The sequence below is a fragment of the Coregonus clupeaformis genome, chromosome 36 (genome assembly GCF_020615455.1).
Source record: "Coregonus clupeaformis isolate EN_2021a chromosome 36, ASM2061545v1, whole genome shotgun sequence".
Taxonomy (NCBI): Eukaryota; Metazoa; Chordata; class Actinopteri; order Salmoniformes; family Salmonidae; genus Coregonus; species Coregonus clupeaformis.
The window spans coordinates 36341738-36356706 of record NC_059227.1 but is presented as its reverse complement, the minus strand read 5'-3'; the positions used below and the strand labels follow the sequence as shown (position 1 = coordinate 36356706).

Here is a 14969-nt window from a genome sequence, read left to right as displayed (position 1 = left end):
TTTAACTGCTGGCTGCACACTGGTCCATCTTTAGCTTGATAATGTCTTCCCTTCTCCAAGTGAGATGACTGTTAAAGACCAGTTGAATCTGTCTTCTGTTTTTGTGTATTTTGTATGGTAACTATAGGTTAATTTGTGTAATTTTACAGCTGAGAAGCAGGTTGGAGCAATAAGCTGAGCTTAGACCTGTTTAGTTTCTCACATCCAATTTGTTTGTCAGTTTCTCCGTTTTCTAAAATGAGGTTGTGTGGATATGAGGATATGACCTAATGTGATTTCCATCTCCCCTCCCTCCTTGGAGACTCATTTCTGCCCTGATAATGTTTTAGTCCACTGTGAAAAGGAGATTCTTTCCATGCAGTGTTCCATGGATATGGTAATTGGCAACACCATGTACATTCCCACTGGTCGGTGCCAGCTGTGTTGGCGCCATCAGTGGAGACTAATAGCTGGCCCCTGTGAATAATAAAGGCTGTGTTTCTGTGGGCAGTCCAGAGACAGAATGGTACTTGTGCTCAGAATACTTCTGTACCCTGTGGCCCTGACACAGTTATGATGAATAGTGAGCGCAGCAAAGCTCAAGGTTACACCACTAACACAAGTTAAAGAGTAACTGTGAGGGAATTTATGTAATTCTTTCCTTTGAGAAATACTACATTCAATGGAATTACACATGGGAGGCATTTCATAGTTTTGTACTTTTTAGCTCAAGTTCGGCTGTTAAAGCATTGTTACTGTTGAATTGTTACAGTTGGTGATCAGTTTTTATATGCAGAAATAGCTGCTAGACGTTGAAAAAACAGTAAGGAGAACAGTTTGTTCATTTACCTGTATAACCTTGAGGCTTTTGGTACACATCATCAGTATATTGTACTACTTGTTGCAATATCACAACACCAGATATAAAATGTTACATCTCACAATTTATCATAGTCTATTTAGAAATTACAACTCAGAGAAAAACTCAATTTACATTCCCTCTTTGGTGTACAAAACATTAAGAACACCTGCTCTTTCCATGACAGACTGAACAGGTGAAAGCTAGGATCCTTTATTGATGTCACTTGTTAAATCCACTTAAATCAGTGAATGGGCAAGACAAAATATTGAAGTGCCTTTGAACGGGGTATGTTACAAGGGTGCCAGGTGCACCGGTTTGTGTCAAGAACTGCAACGCTGCTGGGTTTTTCATGCTCAACAGTTTCCCGTGTGTATCAAGAATGGTCCACCACCTAAAGGACATCCAGCCAACTTGACACAACTGTGGGAAGCATTGGAGTCAACGTGGGCCAGCATCCCTGTGGAATGCTTTCGACACCTTGTAGAGTCCATGCCCTGACGAAAGGAGGCTGTTCTGAGGGCAAAACGGGGTGCAACTCAATATTAGGAAGGTAATCTTAATTTTTTGTACACAGTGTATTTCTCTAGAATAAACAGACGGGTATTTGACGAAACAAATACAGTACTAATATGATTTTCTACCATCCTATCAAAACATTGGTATGGAGTGAAACCAACTGAAGGAATAATGACCATAGAATAGTTGCTACCTCATTACTTTGAGTGGGTATGCCCTGTAAAGAGAGTTCTCTAAATGTTTACAAATGGTCGATTGCCAATTTATTCATCCCACTTTGAGAGATTATATCTCAGGTCCAAAAGAGCTTCAAAATATTCACGACGCTATTATGAAGCTCTGCGTTTGTATATCCTATCCCATAAACTGAGGGCTCTATTCTATCTGTATCATGGAAATTCAGTGTTACAGCATAATTGACATTTAAAGGCAATGGTCCCCCATTAGCGGAGACTGCATATGTCAGCTCAATCGGAAATAACCATTAAATTTCTATCGCAAAATCTGTAAAGCTTCAGCGACACAGATTGAATAGAGTCCTAATGCTGGTTAAGCAGGCTCTGCCCAGGGCACACACTTAAACAAGCAGCGGTCATCTGTTTCCATCTCTGTTTGAGCATAAACATTCATTTGCTTATGCTGGTTTTGTATGAGGTACTCTAACTGGATTTCAGAACAAGAGCTTGACAGCAACTACTGTACATGAGACTTAACAGTGCATATTTATAGTTTTAGCCATAGGAAAATACATTTACAGTATTTTCCCTGAAATTTCAATAGCGAATTTTATATCAAACTGCAGTATTTATAAAGAAAAATCTGAGAGCATTGGTGAAATATCCATTCACAATATCCCTGTTCAATTTGTGCTCAATAGACTAACTAGAGTTGAGCTCTTCCCTTGAATGCTGAGAAGAACATATCCAATGTTGAGCTTTGCATCATGATTGCAGCCAGGAATCTCTCATAGTCTCCCAGACAGAGCCATCACTAGCCCCAGCATGATTAACAGAGCCATGTGTCCAGGTCCTCCTGAAGCTGAGTTGGAAATCTTGATACGTCCCTCTACAGCCGGGTGCACCTTCTTCCTCTCAGCAATGTAGCTGGCCACCACCGATATGTCCATGTCACCTGAAAGAGAAACAGACACAGATAGTTTATGTGATGTCAAGAAAACTTAAATTTTCAACCCTCATGCAACAGTTCACCAACATTGCTTGGTCTTATAAGTAATGGTTGTACAACAGAAAATGCCTAAAGGGTTCCTGTTCATAAGGAAGTTGTGAGTCTGCAGAGGAGCTCACCCATAGAGATAGATTGTCTGCGTCGCAAATGGCACTCTTTCCTGTTTCCTATTTAGTGCACTACTTTTGACCATTGCCCTGGTCAAAAGTAGTGCACTATACAGGGAATATGGTACCATCTGCGACACAACCATAGTGTTCTAATCTATTCAGTTCTGTGAGCTCACCGCTGTCATGTGTCAGGTTCTCCTCTTTGATCATGGAGAATCCATCTCCTCCTTCCACCAGGTATGAGGGCATGACCACCTTGTATAGCCTGCTGTCGTCCAGAGGCTCATAGACAGGCACCCGGCAGTCCGTACAGAGCACACTGATACTCCTGGCACGCTCCCCATGGGGCCTCGACATATCATACTCTACATGAAATCCTATTGACATTATACAAGAGTGAAATAAAGTCAGTCCAAAACACAGCGGGAGACCAAACACCTGTCCTCATTCCTCTCCCTCATGCAGTTTCCTCAATCTGTTGCAGGACCTAATTTATATGTAACCAATATGTAACAAAAGTTAAATTCAATAAAGGTGCACAGGCTCTTGGGGATAGACAGCTACTAGACATACAGTGGCTTGCGAAAGTATTCACCCCCCTTGGCATTTTTCCTATTTTGTTGCCTTACAACCTGGAATTAAAGTAGATTTTTGGGGGGTTTGTATCATTTGATTTACACAACATGCCTACCACTTTGAAGATGCAAAATATTTTTTATTGTGAAACAAACAAAAAATAAGAAAACTTTCCTGAAAACTTGAGCGTGCATAACTATTCACCCCCCCCGGTCTTCATGGTGCCGCTTGCTTGGTGGTGTTGCAGACTCTGGGGCCTTTCAGAACAGGTGTATATATACTGAGATCATGTGACACTTAGATAGCACACAGGTGGACTTTATTTAACTAATTATGTGACTTCTGAAGGTAATTGGTTGCACCAGATCTTATTTAGGGGCTTCATAGCAAAGGGGGTAAATACATATGCACGCACCACTTTTCTGTTATTTATTTATTAGAACATTTTTTAACAAGTTATTTTTTAAATTTCACTTCACCAATTTGGACTATTTTGTGTATGTCCATTACATTAAATCCAAATAAAAATCAATTTAAATTACAGGTTGTAATGCAACAAAATAGGAAAAATGCCAAGGGGGAAGAATACTTTTGCAAGGCACTGAGTGTTCCACTTCAATCAGTGTAGATGAAGGGGAGGAGACGGGTTAAAGAAGGATTTTTAGGCCTTGAGACAATGGAAACATGGATTGTGTATGTGTGCCATTCAGAGGGTGAATGATCAAGACAGACTTAAGTGCCTTTGAATGGGGTCTGGTAGTAGGTGCCAGGCACACTGGTTTGTGTCAAGAACTGCAACGCTGCTGGGTTTTTCACGCTCAACAGTTTCCTGTGTGTATCAAGAATGATCTGTGGGGACTGTGGGGGAGTCTTGGATGGTTGAGGGGCAGCTCTCGCGGGGAATTGTGGGGGGATCTTGGATGGTTCGGGACCCCGATTCGACTGAGTGGGGGATCTGTCGACGTGCCCTTGGGCGGGGCGCTTGACCCTGGTTGCTCCTGTGGGTCGCTCTGGATGGGAGCTTCTGCTAGATGACAATGATATTACTGCACTGTCGGAGCTAGAAGCACAAGCATTTCGCTACACCCGCTATAGCATCTGCTAAACACGTGTATGTGACAAATAAAATTTGATTTCATTTTATTTGAATGTAATGTAAATGTTGAGCGGCTTCACTGCAGGTAGATTGTATGTTAAAAAAAAATTAAGATTGGTCCACCCCTCAAAGGACATCCAGCCAATTTGACACAACTGTAGGAAGCATTGGAGTCAACATTGGCCAGCATCCCTGTGGAATGCTTCGACACCTTGTAGTCCATTCCCAGACGAATTAGGCTGTTCTGAGGGTGTATGTGCCCCTGCATGATGTCATATTGTGACCCTCTGTACCAATGAAAATAAAACAGTGTCTGATACCTGATACTTGAAGGAATTCCCCTGTGTTCCCTCCATATCTCCTAACAGAGTGCTCAAAAGCCTTCCTCAGAGTGGATCCCTTCAGCTGAACCAGATCATAGGTGCCTCCAAACGGCAACACAGCAATGAGGTCTTCCATCGTGATGGAACCTAAGAAAATACATTTCACTCAGTTTCCTCAGCCATTGTTGGAGTTTATTCTCTTTCTTAAACACACAGGGCCGGTTTCCTGGACACAGATTAAGACTAGTCCTGGAGAAATTGAAAAGGATGTTTAAGTCAATCTGTGTCCAGGAAACGGACCCATAAAGGCACACACACTCACCATTTCGACTTCGTTCATCTATGGATGACCGTATCGCTCCCCCTTGGAGGATGCAGGAGCTAACATGGTTCCACTGAAGCTCATCTGCATATTTAATGTTGTGGTGTACCTACAGAGAAAAAACAGAGAGGATTTCATCAGTAGGCTACAGACTGGCCCATAAGTACCTGGTTTGGTTAGCTTTCCTGAATACTTCTAACTCACCATAGCGTCACAGATTAGATTTCCCAGGTTGCACTCACGGAACCTGCACTCTTCAAACGTTCCATTGAGATACACCAGGGTCTCCCCCACATACTGGGAGGAGTAATTTGCAAGGGCCTTTTTCCACTCGTTGACTTCAGCAAGAATACTGGGGTCTGACAAGACGAAATCATATGCAGTTACTATATACTCCATACAATATAAGAAGTCTAATGCGTGTGTACATTATAATGATCCTGATAGTGATAATAACAGTGTTGACGTTTTCAATAAGAAAAACTAGCAGATCGGTAACATGGTGAACTCATACTTATCATTGTCTTAAGATACAGTAACAGTGGACAGAGAGAGATACTACTGATATACTACAGTAAAAATCAAGTATCACCATGCACTACAAGTATACAACTACTGTATATCACCATGCACTACAAGTATACTAATATATTCCCATGCACTACATTCTACGCAGGAAACACATTATTTTCACAGTTATTTCATAAGTGATAATATAACAACAGTCACAGCTGATGCAATCGGAAGTCCATTTCACTGTGTACGTCCCAAATGGCACCCTATTCTCTATGTGCCCGGGAAGTAAAACTACTTCCTTGACAGGACTAGAGGCAGAATTGATGTCCTTTGATTGGACATAAAACAGGCTACGTTGTTATGGAGTTTCTATGGTGCTGAGGTCAGAGGGAAACCTCTGGCGCTTTCATTTACATTTCCACTCTGTTGTTGTTACTTGATTTCACTGTTGGATCACTTGTGAGGAGGGAAAACTGTGAAGACAGCCAGGGACACATGCATGTTCAGTTCTGGAATAAATCCACTGTAGGTTCCACAATTCCTTACAAAAACATATGACAGTTTTACCAGATGCAGGTGTTCTGAAGAAAGGGCGCCTATGGGTCCTGGTCAAAAGTTGTGCACTATATAGGGAATAGGGTGCCATTTAGGACACACTGACTCTCAACTTCCCCTCATGTTACTCAGCAGTACTGTACTCACCCTCTGGTACAGAGCTGTCCAGCAGGATGGGGTTGCCTGTTGACTGGAGCACGTTGCCAGTTTCGTCAAACGTCACCTTGAGGTAACCCAGATATTTCCCAAAGGCAAAGGCCTGCACCACAGGGACGTCCCGCCCATCCTCTGACCTCACTATGACCGGGTAGGGACCTGCCGGGACCTCGGAGGAAGGCTGTTCTCCTAGAAACAGTGAATGTAAACAATGGAATTAATTAACATTGTTAATATCAGTCATAATTTGCATTGTAATCATGCGTAACAGCTTTGCAATTATACAACGCCTAAATGACTGTGGGGTGAATAAAGATTCAATACAGTCTTCTTGCATTGCTATTATCTGTGCTTTCCCACCACATCAATTAAAGCCTGAATTACACAGACAGGGCCTGTAGTTAAGTGAACTGTATAGGCCTCCATTCAAAGGGAATCCTTATAGCAATCACTTAATCCCTCTCTTAGTCCCTCCCTTAGTCACTTAGTCCTCTCTGGCTCAATTTAACCCACTCTCTTATTGAATGTGCATGCGTGGGAACCAGACAGTTTAATGGCCCTAACGAAACATTCCAACATGAATCATGGCTGCTGCTGTGGAAAAAGTGCTTAGCAGCACAGCTCAAGCTAACAAAGAGCAAGGCTATGACTGGCATCACCGGAGAGCAGATAAGACAAGTGGCAGATACTCATCGTTTCAGCTTTTTAAAATTGCACTAACTAAGGATTAGGTGGTCTCAATCACAGGCCAAGAGCTGCTGAGGCATTAAATACATGCATCTACTGCATGTGTAACAGAAACAGCATGGTGGGTTTGTTAGCTGAGCTATTAGTAGACCTACTTCCTTGACATAAAACATGCTCGTTGTTTTGAAGTTTCTACGGTGCTGAGGGAAACCTCTGGCGCTTACATTTACATTTCCACTCTGTTGTTGTTACTTGATTTCACTTGTGAGGAGGAAAAACTGTGAAGACAGCCAGGGACCCAGGAACACATGCATGTTCAGTTCTGGAATAAATCAACTGTAGGCTCCTTACAAAAACTATGACAGTTTACCAGATGGTGTTCTGAAGAATTACAGTGGCTAGCTACTATGATTGTAAATAACTAAAGTAGCCTATAGTAAACATTAGGCACACCTGTGTACAGAAAAGTGTTACTGTGTCCTCCGATGACCACATCCACACCCTTTACCCTTCTGGCTATTTCTTTATCTGTAACGAAGCCAGAGTGACCAAGGGCGATGATCATGTTGACCCCCAAAGTGATTAGTTTGTCAACCTGGGGCTGGAGGGCATCAATCTCATCCTCAAACACTAAGTTAGGTCCTGCAACAGAAAAAAGGTTTTACACCAGGGAAATGCTCAAATGTAGCTACGTAGGGAAAGGCATTCTTAAAATCATATTTGCTCCAAGACAAAAATATGAAGCAAATATGAAGCAACCTGGACAGAGTGATCAATATGGATTATTGTGAGGAGAGAATGCATGAATATGAATAACAATGTAATAAACAAAGCTCAATAGAGGAAAAGAGGATAGAGGGATTTAGGGGAAGAGGAAGTGACTTTAACAGAGGAAGACAGATAAAGAGGAGCTAAAACTTCAATCAAAACCTCAATCAATTGTACCTGTTTGTGACAGAGCAGGAGTCTCCTTTGATGTGTATCCCACCACGCCCACTTTCTTAGAGTCCACATCAAATACCTTATAAGGGAAATAAAGGCCACTGATGTGTGGGGCTAGTGTGTCGTCTGCTTTGATGTTAGCACTGAGGACTGTGCACTTCACCTCCTGGAGAAACGGCTTGATAAGTCCCTCCACTTTATTGTCAAACTCGTGATTCCCCAGAGCCTATAAAGGTAGTTCAAAACCACAGGAGGCTGCTTAGGGGAGGACGGCTCATAATAATGGCTGAAACAGAGTAAATGGAATAGCATCAAACACATGGAAACCATGTGTTTGGTGTATTTGATACAATTCCACCGATTCCGCTCCAGCCATTACCACAAGCCCATCCTCCCCAATTAAGGTGCCACCAACCTCCTGTGTAATCAAAACAAAGGTAAAAGTCATCCACAATATTTCACCTGTTAACAAAGTGTGCAACAAATCAGCCATACTGTTCAATAGTTATTGTGCTGCCAAGTTCATCTTAGAAAACAAACAGACATATTTGTAGATTAGTATATCTAATCGAATCGAATGAAATGTAATATTTGTCTTCATCTAATGTCTCTGCCACAGGCTTTCACCTCACCTTGTTAGCGAAGCCTAGGAGCAGAGGCTACATGTCTACTAACAACCGATGGAATGAAAAACATCTCTGTGATTGGACATATCTTGTATTTATACATTACTAATCAGTGTCCTCCTGGGGTAGGCTTCCTGACCATTATATGAAGATGCCTGGAATTATTCCCGGGCCAGTGTCCCACTGGGAATTGTAGTCCTTTTTTTAGTCAGGCTTTCAATTTAGGCTACTGCTGTTGAGAGTTTTATTGTAGAATGCACAACATAAAATTACAAAATGTGGTAGTGCATGGACAGTTTTCCTCTTGCTATCTCATTCACTGACAGACCTTAGAGAGGTTTTTTATAAACTCTCAGAAATGTTGAGTAGATCAACTACCAGCCCATGTTAACTAGTTAGGCTAACCAGCTATCTAAATCGTGTAGTTATCATTGCCAGATTGTGTGCCCAGAGTCCTCGAATGCCAGGGGGCCCCTATTGATTATGTCACTCAGGTATGTTTCTAAGCCGATAAATTACATTATCTATCAGGACCTTTGCCACCCAGGAAATGTGTGTGACTGGACCTTCTCAAATAGTAGTTGAGTACCTGAACACTAGCCCATATTTATATTCATTCATATCCAACTAGGATTAAACGGTTTACCATTGCATCGTAGCCAAGTCTGTTCATAAAATGTGCAGCCTCTGCTCCCTTATAGACATTAAACCAAACGGTTCCTTGAAATTGATCGCCTGCATCCAGCAGCATCACATTTTTCTCTCGGCTCCGTATCTCCTGTATTTTCGTAAATCTCCGTGCCACCCCAGAAAAACACGGAGGCTTAGTGCATTTGCCGGAGTCCTTGTTTGTCTCCTCAACCCGTGCGTGGACATCGTTGGTATGAAGCAGCGTGAGTTCCCACTCTTCAGTACAAACATGACTACAGATGCTGAGGTAGAATAAAATACTAACTGTAAGTCGCTCTGGATAAGAGCGTCTGCTAAATGACTTAAATGTAAATGTAAATGTACACTTCACCAGTTCACGCACTCCCATTGTATCTGCTCGTTGACAGCGCAGTGTATTAGAACACTGAAGTTCACCCCTACTTTCACTGACTGCACCAGAAGGCGTGGACACTGTTCTTCTCCAATCGGAGCATTTAACCCTCCCGTTGTCCTAGGGTCAAAATGACCCGCCACTGTGTTGAACCAACTTTATTTAATTTTTATATTTTTGGGGATCATTTGTGAGAAGGAGGCAGTGAGACTTTAAAGAAAGTATCACTGCCTCCTTCTCACAAATGATCCAAAAAATATAAAAATTAAATAAAGTTGGTTTAACACAGTGGCGGGTCATTTTGACCCTAGGACAACGGGAGGGTTAAAAGAGAGAGAGAGAGAGAGTAATATGGGCAAAAGAGGGCAATATGAGCCTTCCCATGTACACATTCTATAGTTATAATATTATAGTGTCTTCTTGGCTTTTACCACTGATGATTTACAGCATAAGAAGAACATTTCTCCCTATCTGAATTCTTCAATTAAATCACAGCCCACACACTGGATTATGGCATAGCTGCTGGAAGTAGGGGTGCTGAGGGTGCTGAAGCACCCCTGATAAATCACAATAGCAATAAAAAATATATAAAATATAAAAAATGTTCTCACCAAATTACTGCACTAGGCCTTTATTGCTGCACTAGGCCAAATACACCCCAAAACATCTTCCCGCTGCCAAACTGGTTGGTAACCAGTTTATAACAGCAATAAGGCATTTCGGGTGTTTGTGGTATATGGCCAATATATGTGGTAAATGGCCAATATACCACGGCTAAAGGCTGTATCCATGGCTATATCCTGGGCTGTATCCGGCTATGGGCTGTATCCAGGCACACACTATATGGCCAATATAGCGGTGGTATATTGGCCATATACCACACCCCCTCGGGTCTTATTGCTTAATTGGAACATGCTATACAGCAGTGGTATACAAAGTTGGGGGCGTGACCCCCTAGGGGAACTGCAGTGGGGTCATCCCCCCCCCAAATAAAAAAATAATAAAAATAATAATAATAGAGTACAGATTATTTTATGGGACAATACAAACGTTTTTGAGAAATATAAATGTAAAAAATAAAATGTTATTAAGTAAAATGTTTTTGTGGTTTCTTTTAATTTTGATAAGAGATGAAAATGTGATGAATTTAAGGTTATTTATTGATGTAAAAGTATACATTCTGGTGGAAAGAATGGGGTCCCCGCTGAAAAAGTTTGAATACCACTGTCAGAGAAGTTTTCCCTTTTTTTTTATTTTTTTTATTTACATCTCCCAATAAATATTTATGTTTAAATACCAGATACTCTGTGCCACGTCTGTAAAAACGACAAAGTCTGCAATCTCATCACCACAAAGGGAGGAGGCTATAACCACACTCCTTGCATACTGCTATATTGCTACAATTATTGCTCACAAACACATTTTCTATCTTATGTCTACTGACAGAGGGCTCCCGAGTGGCGCAGTGGTCCAAGGCACTGCATCTCAGTGCTTGAGGTGTCACTACAGACCCCCTGGTTTGATTCCAGGCTGTATCACAACCGGCCATGATTGGGAGTCCCATAGGGCGGCGCACAATTGGCCCATTGTCGTCTGGATTTGGCTAGTGTAGGCCGTCATTGTAAATAAGAATTTGTTCTTAACTGACTTGCCTAGTTAAATAAACAGAGGCGTATAATGTACATGGACTAGAACTACCAGTAATAGTTTGTCTTGGGCTTGAGGTGATATCATAACAAGAGAGCTGGCTACAGTATGCTGGTACAATATGTGCTGATGAGTAGGGTAACACATAAGGTTTTTTCTATCAGTGAATCAGAAGTAGCAGTGTGGATGCATCCCAAATGGCACTCTATTCCCTATGTAGTACACTACATTTGACCAGGGCCCATTTGGGACCAATATTCCCTCTAAGCTGCACTAGAGTTTTCCCCCTTAGTCAACATTTTCAACATTTCCCTTTATTTTGGGAATTATGATTGAATCAACGCAGTATTAGCCACTTTCAATTATACATACCGAAACAAAACGAATTATGCAAGCCTTAGTATGCAAAACTAAATATGCAAGAGATTTTGTTGTAGGCAGAATTCTACAGGAGAATGTCAGACCATCCGTCTGTGAGCTGAAGCTGAAGAGCAGCTGGGTGATGCAGCAAGACAATGATCCAAAACACACAATCAAGTCTACATGAAAATTGCTAAAAAGCAACAAATTGGAAGTTTTGGAATGGCCTAGTCAAAGTCCAGACCTTATCCCAATTGAGATGTTGTGGCAGGACTTGAAACGAGCAGTTCATGCTTGAAAACCCACACGTCACTGAGTTAAAGCAGTTCTGCATGGAAGAGTGGGCCAACATTCCTCCACAGCGACGTGAGAGACTGATCAACAACTACAGGAAGCATTTGGTTGGAGTCATTGCAGCTAAAGGTGGCACAACCAGTTATTGAGCCTAAGGGGGCAATTACTTTTTCACACAGGGGAATTGGGTGTTGCATAACTTTGTTTATGAAATAAATGAAATAAATATGTAATTGTTGTGTTATTTGTTCACTTATATTCCCTTTATCTAATATTAGGCTTTGGTTGAAGATCTGATAACATTCAGTTTCACAAATATGCAAAAGTAGAGAAAATTAGAAAGGGGGCAAATACCTTTTCATAGCACTGTACAATCAATTAGTATTTGGTAGCATTGCCGTTAAATTGTTTAACTTGGGTCAAATGTTTCGGGTAGCCTTCCACAAGCTTCCTACAATAAGTTGGGTGAATGTTGGCCCATTCCTCCTGACAGAGCTGGTGTAACTGAGTCAGGTTTGGAAGACTCATCTGCGACCAAGCTTTAACTTCCTGACTGATGTCTTGAGATGTTGCTTCAATATATCCACATAATTTCCCTTCCTCATGATGCCATCTATTTTGTGAAGTGCACCAGTCCCTCCTGCAGCAAAGCACCCCCACAGCATGATGCTGCCACCCCCGTGCCTCACGGCTGGGATGGTGTTCTTCGGCTTGCAAGGGACCCCCTTTGTCCTCCAAACATAACGATGGTCATTATGGCCAAACAGTTCTATTTTTGTTTAATCAGACCAGAGGACATTTATCCAAAAAGCACAATCTTTGTCCCCATGTGCAGTTGCAAACCGTAGTCTGGGTTTTTTATGGCTTTTCGAGCAGTGGCTTCTTCCTTGCTTAGCGGCCTTTCAGGTTATGTCGATATAGGACTTGTTTTACTGTGGATATAGATACTTTTGTACCTGTTTCCTCCAGCATCTTCACAAGGTCCTTTGCTGTTGTTCTGGGATTGATTTGCACTTTTCGCACCAAAGTACGTTCATCTCTAGGAGACAGAACGCGTCTCCTTCCTGAGCGGTATGATGGCTGCGTGGTCCCATGGTGTTTATACTTGCGTACTATTGTTTGTACAGATGAACGTGGTACTTTCAGGGGTTTGGAAATTGCTCACAAGGATGAACCAGACTTGTGGAGGTCTACAAATATTTTCCTGAGGTCTTGGCTGATTTCTTTTGATTTTCCCATGATGTCAAGCAAAGAGGCACTGAGTTTGAAGGTAGGCCTTGAAATACATCCACAGGTACACCTCCAATTGACTCAAATGATGTCAATTAGCCTATCAGAAGCTTCTAAAGCCATGACATCATTTTCTGGAATTTTCCAAGCTGTTTAAAGGCACAGTCAACTTAGTGTATGTAAACTTCTGACCCACTGGAATTGTGATACGGGGGGTAGGTACAGCCTCAGTGTTCACAGTAAACGCGCTCTGGAAGTTGCACAGCATCTTCACAACATTCAAGTTTGCGTTCAGCAGAACATAAATTTGCTCAGTGCCTAAAACAAATAGAAGGAACATTGTTTGGGACACAACCTTAGTGTTTGTAGCCTCACATTAAAATCTCTATTCTTGGCATCGTACGTATTTTCCAGAACAACGGTACACTGAGAACAGCAAGACATTTAGGGCTCTATTCAATCCGTATCGCTGAAGTGTTACAGATTTTGTGATACAAAATGTACAGGTAATTTCCGATTAAGCCGACATAAGCAGCGTTTACCGCGAATGCAATCTCCACCGATGCAGGAACATTGCCTTTAAATTTCAATTGGGCTTTAGTGCTGAATTTCGGTGATAAGGATTGAATAGAGCCCTAGCAGTGATCCACTATACCGATAGCCACGCTAGCTTCGCTCTCGTGTGGGTGCTAGCAAGCATGCTAGGTACTGCTAGGTATCAACCCTATGGCCCAAAACTGGTTGAAGCAACATTGTTTCCAAGTTATTTCAACAACAAAAAATTAATCCAATGACATTGTGACCTTTTTGTTGATTTCAAGTTGAATTCACGTTAGTTGAAAACTCAAAACTAGATGTTGAACTGACATCTGTGCCCAGTAGAAACAGCCAATCCAGTAGGGAATTCTCAATGAATAAATCTCTGACTATGCAGACCAGGACTCTGTCCGTTTCTTAAATCCAAAAGACTTACAACCTTTTGGGAGACGCACAGAGACACTGAAATAGTTTGTTAAATAATTCTCATAACAGCTTGGTCCTTCTGAGCCGGAACCCAATACCTGCCTCTGTCATTCCAGGTAACTCTGAAAACCGTCGACGGGTGAATGATACATTCGTAAATAGAAAGTCCTGCCCTTTGACATTAAGGGTTAAGACAGGCCAGAGGACACCTGATTAATGACAGAGACGGTGACGGAATCCAAACCTACATTGAATCTCGGCTGCAAGGATAAGGTCAGTAGTCTTTATTCATTACTTGGTGAAATTGATTTGAGAACTTGCTAAAATATTGACTGAGGGAACGTCATAATTTAAAGTAGCAAATTGATCAATGCGTAGCCATTTTAAGTGAAATGTTGGTGGGTCCGTAACGATTCACGGTAATAGGCCATTACCAAAATAAACTACCCGGTGTTGAAATAGAAGGAACTATTAAAAGTACACCTAAGGGATGTAACCTGTAAGAGATTATATAACAGTCAACAAATAATCCGGGTTAAACAAATACAAAAAGTACACCAGAAGGAATTAAAATAGCATGTGTGAGAAATAGAATATTAGTAAAGTCAAAAGTCACAAACAACTGTAGATTTTGCCGTAACTCTATCCGTTTCATGAAACTGAAGCCTTACAAACTCCGGGTTACCGATAGTGTTAACCAATAATCATGTAAGGTTGTATACATGTGAGACCTAATATTTGCTCAAAAGTCACATCTATGAATAATTCCAGGTGGTTGTATAGAGAAGAGGGAGAACCCATTCCTGTTGTATGAGACTGTCAGGAATTACCAAGATTACATTGTGGGGATGAATTCCTCCGTAGAGTAGGAGATAATTCTGGGGGACTAGTACCTACAGTGGGGAAAAAAAGTATTTAGTCAGCCACCAATTGTGCAAGTTCTCCCACTTAAAAAGATGAGAGAGGCCTGTAATTTTCATCA

The 14969-nt window shown here is 41.6% G+C and overlaps 1 protein-coding gene across 2 annotated transcripts; it reads right to left on the bottom strand.

Moving 5' to 3' along the window:
- Window positions 1–2056: 2056 nt before the first annotated feature.
- Window positions 2057–9531, bottom strand: LOC121552855 (5'-nucleotidase). Of its 2 annotated transcripts, none has more exons than XM_041865938.2 (9): window positions 9098–9531; window positions 7829–8051; window positions 7337–7525; window positions 6188–6385; window positions 5174–5328; window positions 4970–5078; window positions 4645–4794; window positions 2829–3029; window positions 2057–2488 (listed from the first exon to the last, which is right to left on the bottom strand). In XM_041865938.2, the coding sequence occupies exons 1-9, from the start codon at window positions 9488–9490 to the stop codon at window positions 2322–2324; spliced, it is 1785 nt and encodes a 594-aa protein (XP_041721872.1). In that variant the 5' UTR covers window positions 9491–9531; the 3' UTR covers window positions 2057–2321. The 2 variants fall into 2 exon arrangements, with proteins under 2 accessions (XP_041721872.1, XP_041721873.1); XM_041865939.2 differs by having other exon boundaries at window positions 9473–9531.
- Window positions 9532–14969: the final 5438 nt, after the last annotated feature.